Raw genomic sequence first — 24428 nt, forward strand, 5'->3', positions numbered from 1 at the left:
TAAGCATGTTAAGATATTAAGGAAAATTTAATCTTGAAACCTTCAACAACTAAACAATATCTATATATGTAATAAAACCTAAAGAATATTGAGTGTTTTAATAGAGAAATACAAAACTATTTAACAAATTAAAAATTTCAGCCATTATGAACGACTCCAAGATAGGTATTGGATACGAATATACATACACTGTATATTAGGTATAGTCTGTGAACTCTGTGACTTGTACTCGCCCGTTGCCGGTTGATTGTTGATTCAGTTGAAATGCGCGTTGTAACTCGTCTTTGTAAAAACTAAAATTCGTTCGGCGAGCTCGGCGACAACGACCTAGCTAAATTAGAATTGTGTTTATAATTAAATGAAAGATATTTAGAACTCCTTGCAGTAAACGCCCCAACAGGGCTACAGTTGTTTAAATATTAGGTAAGTGAATGAAATTTTTTAAAAAATATTTAATTATTTTAAATAATTTTATAGTTGAGACTGGTTGTGTTTTGAGCCATAAGTTATTCTCACCGAGTTACTGAAAACAAGCTCTACTAGCAATGCCTGCTTCAGTTGAAATTTTAGATTTCTGTATTAATTACAATACAGCGCGTATCTTGACACAGAATGGGCACTATTTTTGTCATACTACAAATTCGGATGAAATTTCGGTCCGCGTGGCGTTATTTTTCTAGTTTTAACCCGTCTAACTACTAATTAAACAACTAGCAACTTGTTTAGGCTTGTTGGAAATTTCGTTAGGTTTTAATAGTTACTAACCCACATTGATAGAAAAAAATTGTTAGTATACAATGAAAACTTTAAATAATAATTCAAATTAATTATTATTGTTCATGCTGCATCTTTACTGTTTTTAAAATCATACAACTTCAATCCTTTCTTTTCCTCTTTATTGAACAATAATATCATATAAGAATTTTTCACATGTACAGAAAACGCATGTAGCATTATACATTATATACATTATTATTCTTAAAATTGAACCTTAAAAAAATTTACTGCTTAGAAACATTGTTTTTTAAAGGGTAGGTAGCTAATCTATAAAACATCTTCAAAAAAGATACTTATGCTGTACACCTGTGCATATTAAATATTGCATTAAATTAGAAACATTTTTATTTGTTATCTTTAATTTTTTGTCTGAAATAAGCAAGTCTAACCAAATAGAGTAAGCAGTTCTTTTATACATTGTTATCATTTTAAAATTGTCTTCAGTAAAACATTCCCAAAATGTGCGGATCCTCAAGAATGCTTCGTGCATATAAACAATTACCAAGATCATGGCAATGCAGACTGTCAAGTAGCTCTTCAGCTACGCCTCCGTCAACCTCAGGAGTTTCTTACACCAAACTAAGCATAGGAGTGCCAAAAGAGATTTGGCAAGATGAAAGAAGGTTTGTCTTAAAACTAATCCATAATACACCATTTCTTTTTTTATAATTACACATTAAAAGTCAATGTTCTGAAACAATGAAATAATTCATATTACAGAGAGAACAAAATTTTATGCTTACAGTTAGTAGCTATTTAACAATGATAAAAATACCTAGTGCTTTAAATAAGTTGTATTCAACGTGGATAGTAATTCATTTCTAGGGTTGCAGTAGTACCAGCCGTAGTCAGTAAATTAGTAAAAAAAGGCTTTAATGTCAATATTGAAGAAGATGCAGGTGCTGTAGCTAATTTTCCTAATAAGACTTATGAAGAGGCTGGAGCAAAAATTACAAACTTAAAAACTACATTCCAATCTGGTAATTAATTTTACTGTAAATTGTTTATACAGAAATAATCTTCAAATTAAATTTAATAGGATTTGAATAAGTAACACTTATGCTCATTAATAATAATAATTACAGATATAGTTTTGAAAGTTCGTCCACTCCTAAATAATGAAATACAAAATGTAAGGAATGAAGGAACATTGATATCTTTCCTCTATCCTGCTCAAAATCAAGATTTAATAAAAAAGCTTTCTGAAAGAAAGATGAATGCATTTGGTAAGTTATGAATTTTATTCAAGAAAACAAATTTTTATTTATCAATCAATTTGAAAGAAAAGGAAACACATTAATGCCTCAAATTGAAGTCATCATGACTCAAAGGATAAAACACTTGGGTGTATTCATTTCAAGTGATGTGAATTACTTATATGAGTCGACTATTATCAAAGCCGGCAATGTGACTTTTGGACAATTATTGGTAAATCAGAAAAACGAATTATTGACTTTGTATTCCATTGGCAGTCACAAAACTCTTCTGAACGACATCTTAGATAAATAACAGGTTAAGTTAATACTTTATTTAATGCAGGTTTTGAACCGTATTCTTTGAAGGAGACGATTGTATTTAAATCAATCTGTATTGACATATCAATAACATTTTTTTGTCCAAATGTACAGATTGCCACCTTTGATAATAGACGACTCATATAATGTAATAACAATTGACTAATAATATAATAATCAATCAATAACCAACTATCGTGTAATGATAATCAGACCTGCAAAAAATTATAATTTGCATCATCACTGTTGGCCGGGGCGTCTTGTAAGCCCATAGGTACCACCACCCTGCTTATTTCTATAGCGAAACCATAATGTGTTCCCCTTTGAAGGGTGGTGCAGCCGTTGTACTATAAAACGGAGACTTAGAACTTGTATCTCAATGAAATTTGCGTTGCTGATGTCTGTGGGCTCTGGTAACCACTTAGCACGAGGTGGGCCATGAGCTCGTTCACCCGTTTAAGTCATAAAAAAATTCACAGTAAAGTAAACCAAGACCAAATTGTCAATGAAAAAAAAAAAGCTGCAGTCTGCAGTTTTACCAAATGACAGAATATTTACATTGACAGAGCTTAATTTTATTTTGTGTTTTAGCTATGGACTGCATTCCCCGTATAAGTCGCGCACAGGCATTTGATGCTCTTAGTTCAATGGCAAATGTTGCTGGTTATCGTGCAGTTATTGAAGCTGCCGCTCATTTCCCACGTTTCTTTTCCGGTAAGGCAATTTTACCTGTGCTACTAACAAATTATTTGATGAAAATTTTACTTATAGTTTCAGCTGTCTTAGTGTTCTTGAAGATTTTACAACAAGATTACAAAACTCAAGTTTATTTTTATAGATAATGTCATGTTTTAATGGGAGAATCTAATGTAGTGTGGCTAACGGCTTTGGAACGACCACGAATTCTAGGTTGAAATTTTTTAAGCCTAACTTTAAATATGAAAATAGGTTTCTTGTTTTTTCCTACCAATTCTAGTAACCTCGAGGGGTTTTACTAGATTCGCCGAATTAGTAGGTGAATTCACGGGGCTCAAACCGGACGACGTTGCGAACGCTAACCCTAGCTAGAGCAGTACTTCGCAGAATCTACCCACCGGATCGGAAACGCGACCCACTGAGAAGATCGGGCGAAAAAACTCAGTGGGCTGTGTCTGTGTGTGGATTAACACTAATGCCAACACGTACTGGTACCTATTTCTATCATAACGGTATACGACAAGTAAACATAAAAACAAACTAAAAAAAGGATAATAACTGTAATTTAATTGGTAAGAAAATGTCATGTAGTCAAATGTGCAAAAGCAATAGGATGATATTTGTGTTTTAATGCGAAATTTCAAAATGGGTCATTTGACCCGCTATGGCAGCAGTCGGGGAACCGGGGTAAATTACCCCAAATGAGGTAAAATGAAATTTTGGGGGGTAAAAATGAAACTTTTGTGGGTAAAGAGTATAATTGAAGTGAAACTTCTTCTTAAATTGTTGTGAGTTCAAATTATCATGGAGGCTATAATATGAAAGATGCTAAAAAGAAGCGATTTGGTTTTTTTTTGTTCTTCGCCATAGGGTAATATCAACTTACACAAAAATATTTTGGAGTAATAATTAAAAAAGTTCACCGACCGCTGCGCTATGGTATGTTTAGTGTTAGTTTGCTCGGCAAGCCCTTCGTCGCAAGCGACGGGTTCGACGAGAACGATGACCGGGATGTTTCCTATGACAGGACAAATGACGGCGGCTGGTCGTGTGCCTCCATGTCGTGTGCTGGTAGTGGGCGGGGGCGTGGCCGGACTGGCGGCCGCAGCGCAGGCCCGGTGCATGGGGGCCGCCGTGCGGGCCTTCGACACGCGTCCCGCCGTTCGTGAGCAAATCGAAAGTCTCGGAGCCCAATTCATTACCATGGAAATGAAGGTCAGTCCATAAAACGCATTAACTTAGAACAAATGTATTATTTATAAATCTCGTTTTATTGCAGCTTACCGAAGTTCCATTAAAAAAAAAAAACTTTCAAAAAAATTAGCTACTTCCTTAAAGTCCTCTGTTCCCTTTTTACACATTGAACAAATTCAAAGTTATTCAATGATTATAATATTAACTTCTAAAAACAAGTTCGATTTCTTTTTTAGTCATTATATGAACTACTATTCAATTATTATTTTCAAATGAATCAATTAAAAACAAAACATTCAGAATCAGAAAATCAATAAAAATATTAAATGTTAACATGATCCCATATTGTGCTTCATATGATACAAATTAATGTTTACAATAATTAATGTGTGCCCCATTTCGAGTCAATGAGCTGTACCTACTAATGCGTCGTAATAGTTTTGTTTGACTACATTGGATTGTTTGTTACACGATCTATTTGATGAAATGTTCTATTCACACATGACTCTTATTTGGTTACGGTTACACGTATTGTATTCTGTCGCCCATTTCGGTGTCACACAACTATGGTTAGATTTTATTGCGTGATCATAAAATTATTGCTTACTTAAAAATATTGGACCATTAAAATAATTGAATACAAAATGAAATCTAACTCTGGCTGTTGCCGATGCTTTTAAAACGTATTTATTTTTCAGAGGTCGGTGTACCCTAATCCCTAGTGGTTGGGGTGCAGCGACCATCCTGCCTTTGGCTGCTATCGCCAATGGTAATTTTGTTATAACAACTTGTAGAAGTAGTTCTGTTATTGTTATTCCCTTGTTCCATGTTTATATGGTATATGGAAAACTGTCTTTAGTATAAATTAGAAATACAGGTAACTCTTCTTTGTCACGGTAGATACGTACCTAGAAAGTCCCTTGTTGTGCGAAACCGTGTCATATGATATTAGAAGACAGTACAAAAAGGAGAGTAATTTTGCTGATTGAAACGTCTCAACCATGCCTGTATATATTTTTCTACCTATTATACATAAAAAATAAGCAGGGTTTTGAGGGTTTTTTCTTTTCGTGTTAGGAACCGTGTTGCAAGAAATCGTGTTAAAGGAGGGTTACCTGTATTACAATTTTATTTGTTTAACGTTTTTTAATCTTTTTATTTGTTTCTCTTGATTGGCGATGAATTAACAGTCCACGGTATGTTGTGTTATTAATGGGACCGATAGGCATCACAAAGTGAATGACGCTACATTGAGACATCAAATCTAATTCTCAGTTGTGTTATTTAACGGCCGTCCCGACGGAAATTCCGCAAGATGGTTTGACTTCTTCAGGGTAAAAGTCATGGATAGTAGTAGTTGAGAGGATTCGCAACATTTACGAACAATAAACATACATACAATTGTAAAAATATTATTGAAAATAACATAACAATTTCGATAAACTTGTTACAGTTTTCTAAATGCCAAACTGTCTTAGTACAAGACAATCCTTATTTCACATTGAAACTGTGTCATAACAATTTGTTGTTTAATGTTTTTCGTTCGTATTATCTGCGTTAATGATTTATGCAATCGTACGCAGTGTGCAATGCCTCGTAATAGTTCACCTCATTATGTAAAATTTGCTTGTAAACTTATCGTGAATGTTTTTCTTTCTATAATTTTATCATGTTTACCCTTTTTATTCTTTTAATTATCTCACCGCATAAATGTTTTGTCTTTGCTTGGGCATTAACTTTTAGTAAATTTAGCATTAAAAAAACGTGTAGTAAATATATTTAATTTAACATTTCAATGTCATGATAATAATTGTAAATGTTTGTTAATTATTAATGTCACACTGTTTTTTTTTTCCTTTTAATCTGTATGTAATTTGCTTTAGTTGCCTTGCAAAAACGTATAGACTCCACGTCATGATGCTATGTCGCTACCAGAGATTAAAACCATTACAACGTGCGTAGCGCCACCTTGCGTAATACTACCATATGTCATGAGGTCCAAGTCGACCGTAACCTTAATAGTTTATCTTCATATCGTATTTTCGATTTAGGACTAAAGATGTAGAAATCCGTTCACAGTCCGCGAACTAGCCCATAGACACAACCCACTGAGTTTCTCTCCGATCTCAGTGGGGCGCGATTCCCATCTAGTAGATTTTTTCCTACCTAAGCTGATAGCCTTGAGAAGCTATGTCAGCGTAACCTGGCGAGTAGGTGAGCTCACGGGGCTCAAACCTGACGTTGTTGCTAACACCAACCCTAGCAAGAGCTGTTCTTCGCAGAATCTACCACCGGGTCGGAAACGCAACCCACTGAGAAGATGCGGCCAGAAACTCAGTGGGCTCAACTCCGGTAGTAGATTCAGTGAAGTACTGCTTTTGCTAGGGCTAGTCTTAGCAATCTCAGGTTGAGCCCATGAGCTCACCTACTGGTCCGCGTGAAGTTGGAATAGCCTCTTAGTCTACCAACGACGGTAGGATTTTTTTTTATAGAAAAAAACAAACATTTTTTACTAATGGTAGATCGTATTCTGAGTAGGTAGGCATATTCTATTCTACAAGGTGCGTCGGGAAGCCCTTATTTACTACAATATACAATAATTTATTTAATACATAATTTTGCGGATTTAATTTTTATTCTAGGTTGTTAGTCCCTAATCGTAAATAATCGATACTGAATATGGGTTCGCAAGGTACAAGGTTGGAATCCCGACGTAATATTATTACCTAATAAGTTTACACCGCCAATGTTATCTATTAGATCACGAACGCTTTTTATAACTTTTAATGATACTAACTTATCATCATCGAAAGTTGAGAGCTCGTGATAAAAAGTTGAGGAAACTGAGACAATGTGAAAAACGTATGGTGTAAGAATTACACTTAAACGTTTTGTTTATTAAACATGTTATATATCATTATGATGACAGTAACCGCTTCATGTCTAATAACCAAAAGTCCAGACCAAAGCTACAATTGTGGCCTCGTTTCTTTATTCGTTATCGCGTCATTTGGCCCAAAAACTTGATAGTTACTGGTACTTCAGCAACTGATTTTTTGTAGCGTACGACTGGTGTTCAATGTCAACAAATTCTAGTATTGCATAAAACTTTAGGGAGACCGTCTCCGAAAACGTGACAGGATTCTATTAGTGAAATAAAATGTAAATTCTAAATTATATTGTCTTGTCTAAATGTAAATTCTAAATTCTGTTGTTTTTATTTTCGTTTAGCTAATAATACTGCGTGCGTGAATTTTGCTTCGTTTTTAATAGTGACAAAAAAAACCCAGAACAACTTTTACTAGTTTTGTGCATTATTACGATGCCTCCATAAGTATACGATACGCTACAAACGCTTTTCAATATATTCATATTTGACTTGGGCGGTATTGTCAAGGTATACGACGATATTCAATGAACAGTACTGTGAGAGTTTATTGGATTATAACAGCGCTTTTGAAATTCGCAAGGAATCATAATTTAAAAAGGTGCACTTTAATTAAAAATATACAATTACAACTTAACGGTATTACGCTATACGGTTTAATCTCACGTTTATAATTTTCGCTTCTGACATTTCGAATTCTTTACAAGTTTCATGATCATACCTTACATACCAGTACTTAATTTTATACATGTTAATTTTAAGCTTGAATGTTTTGTGTGTATTGCTGTTGGTGTGTCTAAATAAATAAATAAAATAAAATATTAAGGGGTTATTCGTCGAGATTTGAATAATGCTCTAACTACCGTCAAATTTTGTATAACAATATAATTTATTGACAGTTACTTTTATTTCGAAGAGATTGTATAGCATTCGAAACTTCAGAATTAATAAACGAGAGATTAAATCGTAAAAGTCGTTTGTCGTTATATCTAGGACTCTCGAGAAACTGATTGAATATGTATATAATAGTTTACATTATTTAGTTTTTAAAATACGGAATGTGCTTCCGATTTTCTATTAAGACAATTAAAAGTAACATTAGATCTGTAGAAACTTTATTAAGAAATAGTCGGGCATTGCATAGTTTTAGTTAGATTTTTTTCTAAATTTACATTAACACAGCATCTTCTTTAGGAAGAGGGAGCCGGCGAAGGTGGGTACGCAAAAGAGATGAGTGAAGACTTCCTAAATGCTGAACGAGCTTTGCTGGGAAAAGAAACGAGATCTTCTGACGTTGTGATAAGTACAGCGCTTATACCTGGGAAACCTGCACCTTTACTAATTTTAGAGGTAATTAACCCTAAATATTACAGAACCGGTCACAACTACATTCATGATGAACTTGGATTTTTTTTTTATTGCTTAGATGGGTGGACGAACTCACAGCCTACCTAGTGTTAAGTGGTTACTGGAGCCCATAGACATCTACAACATAAATGCGCCACCCACCTTGTGATATAAGTTCTAAGGTCTCAGTATAGTTACAACGGCTACCCCGCCCTTCGAACTGAAACGTATTACCGCTTCACGGCAGAAATAGGCGGGGTGGTGGTACCTATCCGTGCGGACTCACAAGAGGTCCTACCACCAGTAAAAGTGTAAAGCTTATAGGTAATATTATTATATAACCCAAAGTGGAAATGCCTTCTAGATCTGCAGTTCCATAGCGTTATCATTTATTTAACGCAAATAATGTATTATAAAACAAACAGAATAACAGTGTACTTAAGTAATAAAAAATGGCAGTTGATTAGTTAAGATTAAGTCGGTACTTTTGTTTTTGATGAAAAAATAAACTATCTTTTCGACACAAAAATATTATGATTTAACAAGAAATAAATTTACACAGTAATAAAATTTTAAAAGTACAGACATTGTAAATTGTAATAATCCACATAGGTAAATTTCGATTGCAAAACCCGCCCACTTGATATGAAATGGAAACGCCACGAGTTGATTTACGGCACGCGAGATTGTTCAACTTTCGGTCTACGCGTTATCTTCGGCTGCTCGACGTATTTTCGTTTATATTGGAATATATGGATGCAATAAAAATGGGTTCGTCCGGTTATCGACTACGTACCGCGATCGTTGACCTTGTATCGTCGTTCTTGTATCGCTAAAAATATATTCACTATTAATTATTGCAACTAATTAAAAAAAAACACATTTTGAGAACCACAGTTTGAGAAAAAACCACTTAGTTCGTTATGAAAACAGAAGATAACGAAGTTTGTAGCCTAATTGAACGTGCACGCAAACAAATAATAACCAAAGAACATATTTGTACAACATCTCTGTATTTGACTTGTTGCATTAAATTGTGACCTTGATAAATAAATCCTATGGTACAAATTCAATTTTACGTGTTACCTTGCAAATGTCACGTCATTACGGATCCTCCCTATTCATTAACGGTGCTTTTAGGTAGGTACCACAAGCATCGGTCACCGTCCGTAAATTAACCCATAGTAGATTCTGCGAAGCACTGCTCTTGCTAGGGCCAATGTTAGCAACACCTCTGGTTTGAGCCCCGAGAGCTCACCTACACGCTAGGGAAACGCTGATATAGCCGATATATTTTACGGTAGGCAGCGGCTTGGCTCTGCCCCTGGCATTGCTGAAGTCCATGGGCGACGGTAAACCGCTCACCATCAGGTGGGCCGTATGCTCGTCTGCCTACAAGGGCAATAAAAAAAAAAATAGCCTCTCCAGGCTATCAGCATAGCATAGGATAATAAATAAAGCAAATGTTTTTTATTTTTAATATAGAAGTATTATATCATACTTTTAATAAATGTGTAAACAGCTGTAGAAAAATAATAAAAGAAAAATACATTTTGATCAGTTCCATTGTTATTACAATTAAATACATGTCATATTGTAGGACGCGGTTCGAGACATGGCACCTGGTAGCGTCATAGTAGACTTGGCAGCTGAAATGGGGGGCAACATTCAGACCACGAAGAAAGGGGAGATCACTAAAGTTCACGGCGTCACTCATATCGGCCTCACCGACCTGCCGAGCCGCATGCCCGCCCACGCTTCTACGTTGTATGCTAATAATATATCAGGATTTCTGTTGAGCTTGGGTGAGTGCTTTATCGCATTAGCGCGCTCTCTTACAAATAAATGTTTCTGTGCGAACATTTGATTTCGGACAGACCATCAAAGCTACAAGGAAAAAAAATAGGAATGGCATAAAGAAGTTTGTACACTTTTTATTTAAAAAAAAAACAATTTTATTTTCATTATTATTACCCATTTTGAGTTCTTTATCTTTTAAAAACAGTTAACAATTTTATATAAAAATTAAAAAAAACGTTGCAGAACGAACTCCTACTTTTGTGCCTATTTGGTAATTATTACTATACATACTGAACATAAATAGCTATATTTACACAATGAACATTAGCCATAAAAACGTTCCTTAACAGTTTTCTTAATATACCTAATCATTTCTCAATCGATCATATTGGAGTTACGATGGATCAATATTATAGAAACTAAAAGGATTCGGAAAGAGTCCTAACCGCCATGGCTGTAGCCCTCGTTCATGGGCAACACTTTTGTATATCTGAAAGAGCAATAAAAACTGATATCTTTATTTTATATGAGAGAATCGTTTTCGAAAAACAAGACAGGATATGACTAATACAGACTATGCCTGATAATAATTATATTAGTTAAATATGCAATCCTTTCAGAATTATATTTCTATTTTTATTTATTATTGTCATAGCAATGTTCTCTATTCGTCTCCGAGCTACTTCTGAGAATCTCGAAAGGCTACAATTTCATATGTCATCATGAGATGCTTGAGATAACATTAATTAAGCTTAATACAGAGGGAAAATTTCAGTTATTCCTCACTGTTAGAACTATTAAAATATAATAGTATCGCGGCGCTGTGACCCACCCGCAGTCAAGACCTTAGGATGGCTCACTGACGTGGGTAACGTCGGCGATGTTCATCGCCAGTCGTGTTCTGTATAATAGGTTTTTTTTATATTTTTTTATTGCTTAGATGGGTGGACGATTTCACAGCCCACCTGGTGTTAAGTGGTTACTGGAGCCCATAGACATCTACAACATAAATGCCGCCACCCAACTTGACATATGAGTTCTGAGGTCTCTGTATAGTTACAACGGCTGCCCCACCCTTCAAACCGAAACGCATTACTGCTTCACGGCCGAAATAGGCAGGGCGGTGGTACCTGCCCGTGCGGACTCACAAGAGGTCCTATCACCAGTAATTACGCAAATTATAATTACCTTAATTATAATAGGTAACCTAACCTAATGCGCCTTAAATGACATTATGAATTTGATTAGGTACCAATGATCATTTTGATATCAACCTGGAGGACGAAGTGACCCGCGGCGCGATTGTCCTGAGAGCTGGCGAGCTGCTGTGGCCGCCCCCGCCGCCGCCCAGCATGGCGCCCGCACACGCCGCGCCCAAACCGACAGCCGTACAACCTGAACCACCGAACCCATTTAAAGACACTCTGAAGGACGCCTTTTTGTACTCAACAGGTATAAACTAAATTTTGACATTGGTTCGAAGGAATAAGGAAAGTTTTTTAGATCTGTCTAGTTAATAACATTACACCAATTAGTTGTGAGTGCTTGTAATTTAATCGAAAGATTTATTATGGTATACATTTATATGTTAGGCAAATGAGATAAAGCAAGACAAAAAAAGGACGTCATCGATAAACATGTTTGTGAATCTCTAAGTTGGAGTCTTCACTTTTAATTTGTACAGGTATGGCGTCGTTGATCGGTTTGGGTATAGCTGCGCCGAATCCGGCGTTCACAACAATGACCACTACGCTAGCGTTGTCAGGTAAATTATTTTTCAATAATAAAACTATTCACGAGGACTCTAACACAAGCAACGCAATTGCTTTTAAAAATTTAAACAAATTAAGAACAAAGTGTTAGTTTACTGGTGGTAGGACCTTTTGTGAGTTCGCGCGGGTAGGTACCACCACTGCCTATTTCTGCCGTGAAACAGTAATGCGTTTCGGTTTGAAGGGCGGGGAAGCCGTTGTAACTATACTTGAGACCTTAGAACTTATATCTCAAGGTGGGTGGCGCATTTACGTTGTAGATGACTATTGGCTCTAGTAACCACTTAACACCAGGTGGGCTGTGAGCTCGTCCAGCCATCTAAGCATTAAAAAAAACGGAGTACTCGTGAACACACTTGTGTTCCTCTGCCTGTCTCTGTACTGTGAGCGCGTTACGTTAAAGAATGTTTCCGTCCATCAGGCGTGGTCGGGTACCACACTGTGTGGGGCGTCGTGCCAGCTCTTCACTCGCCGCTCATGTCCGTTACAAACGCCGTGTCGGGTATTACGGCCGTCGGTGGACTACTCCTAATGGGCGGAGGATATGTTCCGGAGACGCCCGTTCAGGTGACTCACGATGTTTCGATTAGCACTAAAACAACTAACAAAACTACATTATATATTTTGAGGCCACGACTCTCAGCATTGAGGATTATCGACGCAAGAAGGAGGATAATATATGTTTTCCAATGTTTTTATATTGCATGCAATGTAACTATACTTTTGAACCAAATCAAAGAAAATGCGCGAACAAAAATTATTATAGTTAATATTAAAATTAAAGAAATTTTCTCCAACGTTATGTGCGTGTGTAAATAAATGAAAACATGAAAAGCTTACCAATACTTTTGTTTTTCATAGTGGTTGGCGGGTACTGCAGCTTTAATATCTTTCGTCAATGTATTTGGAGGGTTCTTGGTTACGCAACGGATGCTTGATATGTTCAAGAGGTAAAATTAAACTTCTCAAATAATATATTTCGCCTCAAGGACTGTTAACAAATACATATTACACATTACCGAACATTACAGAAGAGCGAGTTTTCATAAAAGTATATGTAAAACAAACTGTAAAGGATTTGCTGTAAACTATATTATTATTAACTATATTATTTACTTTATTTTTCTACTACAATAATAACCTTGTACTAAAGTTGATATTCAAAGAAAAATGAAAGATAATTTTAATAGTATATTAAAATTCATGTAAAATAATAATAAAATATACAAAGCAATATATTTTATGCATAACTTAGATTGACCTCGTGTCTAAAGGTGAGTTGCGACAATCACGTTGTGATGTCTATGGGCCCCTGCAATCACTTAACACTAGGTGGGCCGTGAACTCGTTCACTCGCCTCTGCAATAACAAATAAGTTAAAGAAATACTAAATTTAATAAAATGTTAATTTTATAAAAACAGTTTTTTTTTCATTGCTTTGATCGCCACCGTTTTATCAACAATGTAATGTTATAATATAAGATAGTCTGATATATAAAATAGGATAGTCTGATATAAAATAAGATAGTCTGATATAAAGTTATTTTGGAAATAAACTCTTATATGCTGAAATCATACTGCCGATCATTGGACCAATGGCAATAATAATATGGTTTACCATAATTGAATTCTGTCATGCAGACCTGGTGATCCACCGGAATATGGTTATCTCTATGCAATTCCTGCCGCTGCGCTGCTCGGCGGCTACATCACTACCGCAATGCAGGTTAATAATACTTTAATACTATAAATAGTGCTTTTTAAAAAACTTTCAAATACAGTCAAAATCTGTTATAACGACATCGAAGGGACTGCTCATATTATTAAGTCGTAAAAACCGATAGTCGTAACAACCGGTGATGTTTAATGTGTATCGTGCAAGTACAAACAAATCGATAGGGAATTATTGGAAAAATATATTTACATAATACGCGATTTTTCTTCAATATTAATTTGTTTTATTTTTCTTTGCGACATTTTGAAAGTTTCACGAATAACTCCACAAAGTTTTGGTGCGTCTTGTGTATAGATAAGTAACAAACTAACTGAAGAGATATGAAGAAGCGGGCTTTGACTACCGCATGCACGTGTTTTGTTTCTAAGAATTAGAAAAGACCCTACACTAAACTAAATCCTATTGTTTTCTTTCCTGATTTTAATAGCCATTGAAGACAAATGTGGATACCTATTCAAATTGTTTACAATACAGCTTAGTCGGTCGTTCTAACAGATCTAATTCTCCGAAATATTAGTTAAATGTGGTCGTTTTATGAAGTATGTCGTTATAAGCAATGTCGTAGAAAGCAATATTTTTAATAAGGCGGTCATATGGCATTCAGCCGGGACCTTTGTTCTTGGTTATTATAACCGGTATGTCGTATTAAACGATGTCGCAGTAAACGGTTTTGACTGTATAATAATATAAATTTAGGCCACAATTTTATTTTGGTTCGTTTTCGAAATCGTATATGATGAAATAGTTAGAAACTATCAGTGATCCAAGACTAAGAAAATAAAAGTGTGAAAAATTATAGAACCAATAAAAAAAACCATTAACTCTAAAATTATTTTTATTCATGACATCTTAATCTTGCAGGGATATCCAGAGGTACACCAAATGGCTTATCTTGCTTCATCTTTGTGTTGTGTTGGAGCTCTTGCGGGACTCAGTTCTCAGACAACGGCACGAAAAGGAAACTATTTGGGAATAGTATGTATTAATAAAACTAATGAAGACAATATTTAAAAAATACAATGCAACCAATGATTAGAAAAGGCATACATAATAAAACATCATTCGTGGATGCAGCTTTAGACTCGATCCAAGACCCGCTCATTGTAATCTTGATGACATTAGTTTTAATCTTTTGATCATTGTAAAGCCAATGAGACAGTAATGAATAGACAATGAATATTCTGCATCTCACTATAACTGTGAGAATAGGTTATGAATAGTGCTCGTAATTGTTCGGCCGGACTTTTACAATGTCTATTCTGTATTTTATTTTCAGAGTACTGTTTAGATTATTATTATTAAAAATATTTGAAAAACATTTTTTTTTATCATATTTCTTTGAGATATTTGATTAAATTCATTAAAGTATAGGTGTGTTTTAATTAATAGATGTAGCATATTCGTTGGTTTCAGCAAAATATTTACAATATTGTTCATAAACATGGGTTTTAAAGTCTGAACTCATGTATTCATTGCACAAAATCAATCCAATGTGGCAACTTGGGTTCAGCTCTCCACAAAAAATGTTGATGACACTTTAGTAATATGAGGTTGCAACCTACATTAAAATAAAAAATAAATTAACCTTTGGCAATTATATTTAAGAAATGAACTTGTTTAGATCGGTGTCACTGGTGGTATCGCAGCCACCCTTGGAGCCTTGACTCCAAGTGCTGAAGTGCTGGCGCAAATGATAGGCGTAGCTGGCATTGGAGGTTTAATTGGAAGCACTATTGCTAAGAAAATAGAGATTACAGACCTTCCCCAACTCGTGGCTGGTTTCCACAGGTAAATATGAACAACATTTTTGACCTAACAATACTAAAATAACATACACTCACATTACCTGACAAAAAAGGAGAATCAATTTAAATCGTATTAGTACTTTCCCTCGGTTTTTGCGAGTCGTAGTCATAACTATTATAAAATTACTTTTACGTCGTTTTTTTTCGTCGTCCGTGATCACGAAAACTGTCAAGTATTAGAAACGTCGGATTTAATTTAATGTCGACGTATTGTTTAAGTAACTTTAATTATGTATCAGCAATTGTTTAAAGCACTAAATAAAATCACGATATTTTTTTTAGTTTGGTAGGTATGGCGGCAGTCCTAACCTGCATCGCTACATACATGCACGACTTCCCCGCAATGGCCTTGGATCCTACGGCAGCCACGCTCAAGACTTCGTTGTTCCTTGGGACATACATCGGTGGCATAACATTCACGTAAGTACAACTTATTCTATTCATGCAAAGAAATGACAAATTAAATTTGTTTTGTAGGTGTATGAATCTGAATTATTTAATAGTATTCCTTCTTTCGACAGTTGTAGTGCAGTAGAAGGATAGGATCCGTGGGCGTAACCAGGTCTGCTCAACAATGCCAGAGAACACTAACAAGTTTCAGTATCTGGTTCACACAAATATTTAAATTCGTGTAAATAATATGGTTTAATATATTTGTAATATGGAAAGTCAAAATGGAAAGGGAATAAAAATTCTAGTATACGACACTAATTCCTAAACCTTGTTCTCTTATATCATTAGAGTATTTAAATAATAATAATAATCATGATAATTAAAAGATAACTTACATTTATACATGTATGGTGATGGGCAACTTAAAGCTTTAAATTTTGACATGACGCTTTGTACGTAAGGACCGTCGATTTGTATGCACATACGTATAATATTTTCGAATAATTTTCGTAGCATGCCTTTACTCCTTGCCCTTAGCTGAACCTCTAAATAAAAAATAAAAATGACCGACTTTTCATTAGGACACATTCATTGAAATATTAAATGTTGAGTTTTCTATAACTGAATTTTATGCGTTGCTTTCACTCGGCACGTAACAAAACGTGCTTAGATGGGTGGACGGGCTCATAGCCCACCTGGTGTTAAGCGGTTACTGGAGCCCATAGTCATCTACAACGTAAATGCGCCACTCACCTTGAGATATAAGTTCTAAGGTCTCAAGTATAGTTACAATGGCTGCCCCACCCTTCAAACCGAAACGCATTACTGCTTCCCGGCAGAAATCGGCAGGGTAGTGGTACCTACCCGCGCGGACTCACAAGAGGTCCTACCACCAGTAAGTTGTTGTTTAAGCTCGTGTTGAAACTTGCAGGGGCTCGCTAGTAGCGTACGGCAAGCTGCAAGGCTCGTTGTCGTCGGCGCCGCTGCTGCTGCCGGGTCGCCACGCCATCAACGCGGCTCTGCTGACGGGCGCGCTGGGCTGCGGCGGGGCACTGCTCGCCTTCCCCGAGGCGCCCGGCCTGCCGCTGCTGTCCGCTGCTGCACTGCTCAGCGGGATACAGGGGCTCACGCTTACCGCCGCCATTGGGGGTAACCGATAGAAAATATAATACGTTAATATTCCGGTCATCGTTCGAGGGCTCGACGAGTAAATTAACCCACAGACACAACAGCCCACTGAATTTCTCGCCGGATCTTCTCAGTGGGTCGCGTTTCCGATCCGGTGGTAGATTCTGCGAAGCATAGCTTTTGCTAGGGTTCGTGTTAGCAACGTCGTCAGGTTTGAGCCCCGTGAGCTCACTATAGTAGAATTATTTTATCCGTGCAGTTTGGGCTTCGATCAACAATAGTAACTAGATAAAGGGATACGTACAAAATTAAAGCAAAAACTGTCCGCGTGAATATACACTTATATAGCTACATTCGTTTACTAACAAACAGAGAAAAATGTTTTGAAACACTTTTACGTTCAAACTAATTACAACTATGGCACCTAGTAATAAAGTCACAAATCTCCAAAACATTATCTAATACTTACGATCATTCATCACATAAAATGAGCAAAGCAATAAATTACTCCTGTCACTTAACAATAAAAAGACATATGTTAAACAACTTTTAATGTTAAATCAATCTTAAGTGGCAACAAATAAAGTCACTTTTCCCTTAATTGCTCTGAGAACTAACATCGTTTTGCTTTATTTATTTTTGCTTCTTGAAATGCCGATTTCAATTTACTACAGGAGGTAAGGGAGTCGCGCTGAACACCAAAATAAATTATTAATGAATTAAAGTAAAGGTTTAGTTGTTTACTTTTTATGTTTTGGAAATGTATGTTTGTTAGTATCTATACATTACTTATTATTTTATTAGCGTTACGTTTTTGTGTAATATATATTTTTAAGTTTTCGCGACCAGTGCACATAATAAAACAACGTTTAAAAGGTTTCAAGCGCGGTATTTTTATTACAATGTTTCGGCCACGTTTCAGTAGCCGTGAGCACGGAAGGCAAAGATGTCCAGTGTCAATAAGCGGAGATCTTAGCTGGCTTATAAAAGTCATCTCTTGTTTCTCTGGCGACAATCGAGATCCATTCTGCCCACGTGATTGCTAGTGAAAGCTAAAATAAAAATGGAAAGCTAAGTATCTAATGAGAGTCCAACAAACAGACACAAAAGCAGCATTAACCAATTTTAACCAACTAATTTTGAAGTACTACTAACAAATTTTAAAAAATTATTACAACACAAATCTACTCCATGCATTTACTGTTCTGTTAAGCAAAAGTTTGTCCATGTGTTGGCCGAGCCTTGGCCAACATTTCTAACGGTGGTTAAAAATCGGTAATTTTGTTCAAAATTTAATATTATTTATAAGATTAAAGCTCAAAATATAGTTTATACTTCATGTACTTACCGAAAGTAAGATACTCCGGCCGTTTAATTGCTTTTTCGGGCATTATTTTCGCAACTTTTGAATACACACTGCGGTATTGTAAGACGGGTTGACATTGGCTGTTTGAAGTGAACTAAACAAAATAAGAGCTCACATTTCAAGTGAGCTGTTATTTGACGAGACGGATTTTCTGCACCGACCCGAAATCTAGTTACTATTGTTGATCGAAGAGTTTGGGTCATAAAACGTAGCCCGGCTAAGGCGGTGAGCATGCTGCGCGGGCGCAACGCCATTATCGATAAAAACAAATGAGTCATCGAAGGCAAGTACACGGTGGCGGGGCAGTATACGAGGGGTGGTGAGACATTGTTGTGTTATGAGTCATTTGTTGTACCTACCTGCAAATTGTATTACATATGTCGAAGAGAAATGTGTTTTTATGCATTCGCTCTCTGAATTTCGTTTGTGACACAATGACTACTCTTTTATTTTGTACCAAAACGGCAGAATTTATTCAAAATAATATTATCACGTGTTCTTATCAACAATGTATTAAAATTTTTCACTGAAATAAAAATAGATCCCTAAAAGTTACAAAGTGTTAATTTCTGCCGTTCTTGTTACATTTCCGCGGCGATATGTGGTGTAAGTGTTCGATTAGTGATTTTTACTTTCATTGTTATCACTAAACCACAAAATGACAAAACTAAATACACTATCGATAACGCTTATCGACAACAATAATGCGCATCACTATGCCCATCCATAAGGCTCGTGAGTGAAAGAGAGAGCGAAATACTCGCTTCACCGCTTCGATTATTTATGACCCAAACTGCACGGACAAAATAATTGTACTATATTTAAGGTTACGCTGAAATAGCCTCTGAAGGCTATCAGCTTAGGTAGAAAAAAAAACGTTAATATTGTACCCCGGTACCCCGTTGTATTCAACGTCGATCTATGCCACACTACTGCCACGTCATTCATAAATTCCGCGGCAAATAAAATATTTTTGTTTTTAATTAATGTATGTACATAATTACTATTATTGATTAAAATGACTAAAAATCATATTTTTTCGGAACAGGTGCGGACATGCCCGTAGTGATCACGGTATTGAATAGCTACTCAGGATGGGCGCTGTGCGCTGAAGGTTTTATGTTAAACAACTCGCTCATGACTATAGTTGGCGCGCTCATTGGTAGTTCTGGTGCTATCTTGTCGTACATAATGTGCAAAGTAAGTTCTGATTTTTGAAGTTATACTTCTTTAGGCGCGTTATGAAAAATTGATGAGAGTGAAATTTTACGATGCGCGCGCACCGTGACACAAAATTAACAGAAATTAAGTTGCCCACTAAATCGCTCATTACAATACGACCGACGTAACTTGGCGAGTCTGAATATAGCCGCAGGTGAACTTTCGCGCATGTACACTCGTAAAAAAAAGTGTTATATTCATTTTTTAGTAATATAAATGACAAAATTATTATTTAATATAATTCATACTAAATATTATTAAATTATTAACGTTAAATATTTATTATTAATTATTTATTATTAAAAAAAAAAGAAATAAATTTAATAAAAATAAAGTATAACTTCTTACGCGCGTACATCAGTACACGCACCCTTTTTTATATAATTAACTTATAGTGCAGGATATAGACATAACAACTTACAATAATACGTCGCTAATTTGAATAGTGTTTAACTATAAAAGGGAATAAAAAATAAAAAATACACCAATCTAAATTTAAAGAGCGATAATTGTAACCGAAAATCCAGTCGTGTAGGGTGTTATTAAGTCATATGAAATGAAAAATATAGACATTTATTTTTTATTTTTTTATTGCTTAGACGGATGGACGAGCTCACAGCCCACCTGGTGTTAAGTGGTTACTGGAGCCCATAGACATCTACAACGTAAATGCGCCACCCACCTCGAGATATAAGTTCTAAGATCTCAGTATAGTTACAACGGCTACCCCACCCTTCGAACCGAAACGCATTACTGCTTCACGGCGGAAATAGGCGGGGTGGTGGTACCTACCCGTGCGGACTCCCAAGAGGTCCTACCACCAGTAAAACACATCTGATGTTCTCATACGTACTTTTAGGCCATCTGACTCTAATAACAAAGCTCCTCACTCCTAATTATAATAAATCAAAAAGAGATTGAATCAAACATTTCTGATGATGTTTCAAATATTTCTTGTAAAATGTGAGTCATTCTGGTAGTAAATCCGGAAAAAAACTTGAATATTTCTATCATCAAACTGTCCTATAATATTATGGCTAATCATTGTGTATAAATATAATCTGTGGTTATCTCGCGTTAAATCGCATTAAACTGTTAAATCATTGCAAATGAGTTTAAGATAAGGTCCATATTTGATTAGTTGTAGATCCAACTCAGAGCCTACAAAACTTTGTAAATCATTTTTACAGGCAATGAACAGATCTCTCCCCAACGTCATCTTGGGTGGTTATGGAGTGACGACAGGTGGATCAGCTCGACCCACCGACGCGACACACACAGAACTCAATGTAGACTCAGTAGCCGAGCTTATCCACCGCGCGTCAAATATCATTATAACACCAGGTAATTTCTGCTTTGTCAAAACCTAAGTTTAAACGATGCATAGAAATTCTGAAGTATTTTAAAAGGAACTATTAACTAACATTATTATTTCGACACAGGTTATGGACTTTGCGTTGCGAAAGCGCAATACCCTATCGCTGAGTTAGTGGATCTTCTAAAGGAAAGCGGCAAGAAAGTGCGTTTTGCTATTCACCCTGTTGCAGGTAAATAACAATCAATCGTGTTACCTTAGTTATCTGCTTTTCTATCAGCGTCACTTCAAGTCTTAAAATAAAATTTTGGTAAATTTATAGGTCGTATGCCCGGACAACTCAACGTATTATTGGCCGAAGCTGGAGTTCCATACGATGACGTATTTGAAATGGATGAAATTAATGATGAATTCCCCGAGACTGATTTAGTACTTGTTATCGGTACGTAAACATTAAATATGAATAAAGTAATGAAATCTTTTTAATTTCACATACAATGATATCATAAACGTTATTAACCAATGTACATTTTTTTGGACATAATTATGTAAATGATGCCTGTAATTATTATAATTTGAAAAAGCTTACGGTGAGATATTAGATAGACTCATGGCCTCATAGACACCATGATGTAAATATTGCCATCCATCATATTGTGACATGAGGTCGAAGTCCCAATATTTGTAATGTGCAACAGCCGAAACTAAAATTTTGCGAACTGTATATTACGTATAATATATTTCCTATTTATTGTACTTAATCGTTTTGTTTTAGGTGCTAATGACACTGTAAATAGCGCGGCCGAAGATGATCCGAACTCACCTATTGCGGGAATGCCGGTACTCAAAGTATGGAAAGCGAATCAGGTAAGAAGGTTGACCATATACCATTTCGAAAACTCTGATCAGGTAGTTCTTTGTGAACAATAAATATTCATACAAAGTTTCTTTCAACTGGCTACATCACAATAACTTGTGACAATATGACATAAGCCACTTTTACTAATCAACGGATTACGAAGGCTGTATGTCCTATATATTTAACGCACAACGTCGTACTATCTTTTTTATTTTTGCTGAATTGTTAAATTCTAATGATGACTTTGGTAATTTTAGGTTGTAGTAATGAAAAGATCAATGGGAGTTGGATATGCGGCCGTGGACAACCCGATATTCTACAATCCCAACACTGCGATGTTACTCGGCGATGCTAAAAAGACTTGTGACTCTCTACTTGAACGAGTTAAACATTTAGCAGCCTAAACCTTTTGATGGTGGACAGAACTTATTGAATATTGATTGTAGATAAAGTTTTACTATTACTGAAATTCTGCTATTCTTCGCTGTGACTCACTGTATGTATACATCGATATGTTAAAACGACAAGGCGCCCCCTATCTATGTTAATAGTTAATGGTAATGGGGAAGAAGTGCATAGATCATAATATATACATATTTACTACGTAACGAATAAAGCTAGGAATGGCAGTTCTCATTAAATTTAAAAGGGCACTAAATACGACAAAGCCATTTGCCGAACTACATCAAAACCATAAAACATACTAAAAAAGTTAAAGCAATGGGCGGTTCTTACGCCTAATATTGGTTGTAATTATTCTCATTAGCCCAGTAACGTACACTGCTGTACCTATCGGCCTCTCCCAAAATTTTAGCCACATAATAATATATTATATTATTATCTACAAAATGACAGAAAATATGATATGTTATATCATAAATAACTGTATTAGGGAATATTAAATGAATATTAAATTGATTAGAGAAGAAAAGGGTAATGGAGATTGTTAATGACATTATCTTATATTAAAAGAATATTATTGAGACTTTGGTTATAACTACAAAAATATATTCTGAAATTTATAGACTGATATAAATAATTCATGCCAAATTATTGTAGATGTATGTATGTTTTCTTTTTAAATTGGAGATTTTACTTAATTTTTTATTGACGATCTAAGTGATGAATACTATAGAATAATTTACTATATATTTAATGTGCAATCACTACATATTTTAAGTAATTTTGCAAAAGGAAATTTGCGATGTATTTTACGAAAGTTAAAGTGAACAAGAAATTGTGTTCTATAGTTTAATGTTTTACAGCAGACTTGAGAGTTTTTTTTATTGGAAATTATTTAGATCCTTACAATCTTTAGTAATATATGAATAATTTCAAAGTGCCTTATTAATTGTTTAACTAGTCCATTTTACCATAAAAATAGTCAATCAATAAGCTTATATTATGAGCAAGATCATCATTTATTATGCAATAATTTTTTAAAAAGGTTTAATAATATTTATATACAGATAACTTTATGCATGTTTACTTGCTGATTCTACTCGAGGAATGATCTCTATGGAGTTACACGCGACTTCAGAACATTTTTTTTACTAGACTTCACATTCCATAAAAAATATGTTTTTTAAATGAAATAGCTATGAATTGTTGCCGCATTTGGTCTTGAAATTTTGTAATTTAGTATTTTATAAAAGAAAATAGAACATGACGCTAGAAAGTAGTTTGAGAACTTAAAACTTAGAAATGAATTTTCTATAAAATATAATATGTAAATGTTCTATGAAGGTGTAATAAAAATAGTGATTAATTATAAATATATTTCATTTCAATTAACAAAGCTTTTTATACCTTATCTTATACATAGCATTTTATTAACAGTGATGGAGCGTCGCCCATAAAACCTTCAGATGAATTGTGCTATAGGTAATTTGGCTAATTCAATTATATATGTTATTAAGAATTAAATTTACTTAAGTTTATTGATAAACTTCACCTTTTCTTGAATATACACTTCTGAAATAAGTTTGTTGGTAGGTACGCAGTCTTCTTGTATACCTTACTCACAGGCGGGCTGAAGCCTTGGAGAGCAAGGGTGAGGCTTTCGCGTGAGCCTTGATATCGCGAAGGCCTTCGACAGGGTCTGACATAGGGCACATCAGTCCATGCTACCATCTCACGGAATCCCCGAGGGACTGCAAGTAGATCGCTACCTTTTTGGCTGGGCGGAGCATCAGTCGTTCTAGACGGTGACTGTTCCGATACCATGATCATTAACGCTAGCGTTTCAGAAGGTTCGGTGCTCTCCCCCACACTCTTCATACTGTATATCAATGACAAGCCTGTGTATACCCACATGCTGTCTATTGATGGCATGTATTGCTGTGCGGATGACAGCACGGGTGATGCCACGAGGGGCCACCAGAGTCTCTCTCGGAGCTTGATGCAAAAGGTATCTCTCTTGCACCACGCTCAAAAACGACCAAAACTTGTGTCTGAAGTGGAGAACTCTAGTGCGAGTCTCCGAGTGGGGGGTCCTGTTGAAGACAAAAGTTTGCGATCTTTTGCGCGTTCACTGTGAAGGACCCATTTGTCATGGTGCCGCAATTCCAAGGAGTATCCCTGTAACCTTCCGAGAGTATTGGGATACTTGGGGTCGAT

The 24428-nt window shown here is 35.6% G+C and overlaps 2 protein-coding genes and 1 long non-coding RNA gene across 3 annotated transcripts in view; 2 read left to right on the forward strand and 1 right to left on the reverse strand.

The window, feature by feature from the left end:
- The window catches only part of LOC101743353 (TAR DNA-binding protein 43), a 490523-nt gene that overhangs the window by 5979 nt on the left and 460116 nt on the right, over nucleotides 1-24428 (forward strand). The window lies entirely within an intron of this gene.
- LOC101746518 (NAD(P) transhydrogenase, mitochondrial) lies at nucleotides 194-23584 on the forward strand. The gene is made up of 23 exons (XM_038016111.2): nucleotides 194-423; nucleotides 1222-1400; nucleotides 1603-1757; nucleotides 1863-2003; nucleotides 2883-3005; nucleotides 4015-4202; nucleotides 8263-8418; nucleotides 10016-10220; nucleotides 11464-11667; nucleotides 11900-11980; nucleotides 12409-12554; nucleotides 12849-12937; nucleotides 13629-13713; nucleotides 14584-14697; nucleotides 15344-15510; nucleotides 15810-15947; nucleotides 16852-17069; nucleotides 19463-19614; nucleotides 20826-20979; nucleotides 21078-21182; nucleotides 21273-21392; nucleotides 21726-21817; nucleotides 22067-23584. The coding sequence occupies exons 2-23, from the start codon at nucleotides 1237-1239 to the stop codon at nucleotides 22211-22213; spliced, it is 3144 nt and encodes a 1047-aa protein (XP_037872039.1). The 5' UTR covers nucleotides 194-423; nucleotides 1222-1236; the 3' UTR covers nucleotides 22214-23584.
- Nucleotides 12455-14249, reverse strand: LOC134200216 (uncharacterized). The gene is made up of 3 exons (XR_009975038.1): nucleotides 13606-14249; nucleotides 12828-12978; nucleotides 12455-12588 (listed from the first exon to the last, which is right to left on the reverse strand). It is a non-coding gene; the product is annotated as an uncharacterized LOC134200216 (long non-coding RNA).

The sequence above is a fragment of the Bombyx mori genome, chromosome 15, assembly GCF_030269925.1.
Source record: "Bombyx mori chromosome 15, ASM3026992v2".
NCBI lineage: Eukaryota > Metazoa > Arthropoda > Insecta > Lepidoptera > Bombycidae > Bombyx > Bombyx mori.

Coding starts and splice junctions, on each gene's coding strand:
- LOC101746518 (XM_038016111.2), top strand. CDS start 1,237: ATGTGCGGATCCTCAAGAATGCTTCGTGCATATAAACAATTACCAAGA. Junction 4,203..8,262: donor TCATTACCATGGAAATGAAG/GTCAGTCCATAA, acceptor CATCTTCTTTAG/GAAGAGGGAGCCGGCGAAGG. Junction 8,419..10,015: donor CACCTTTACTAATTTTAGAG/GTAATTAACCCT, acceptor GTCATATTGTAG/GACGCGGTTCGAGACATGGC.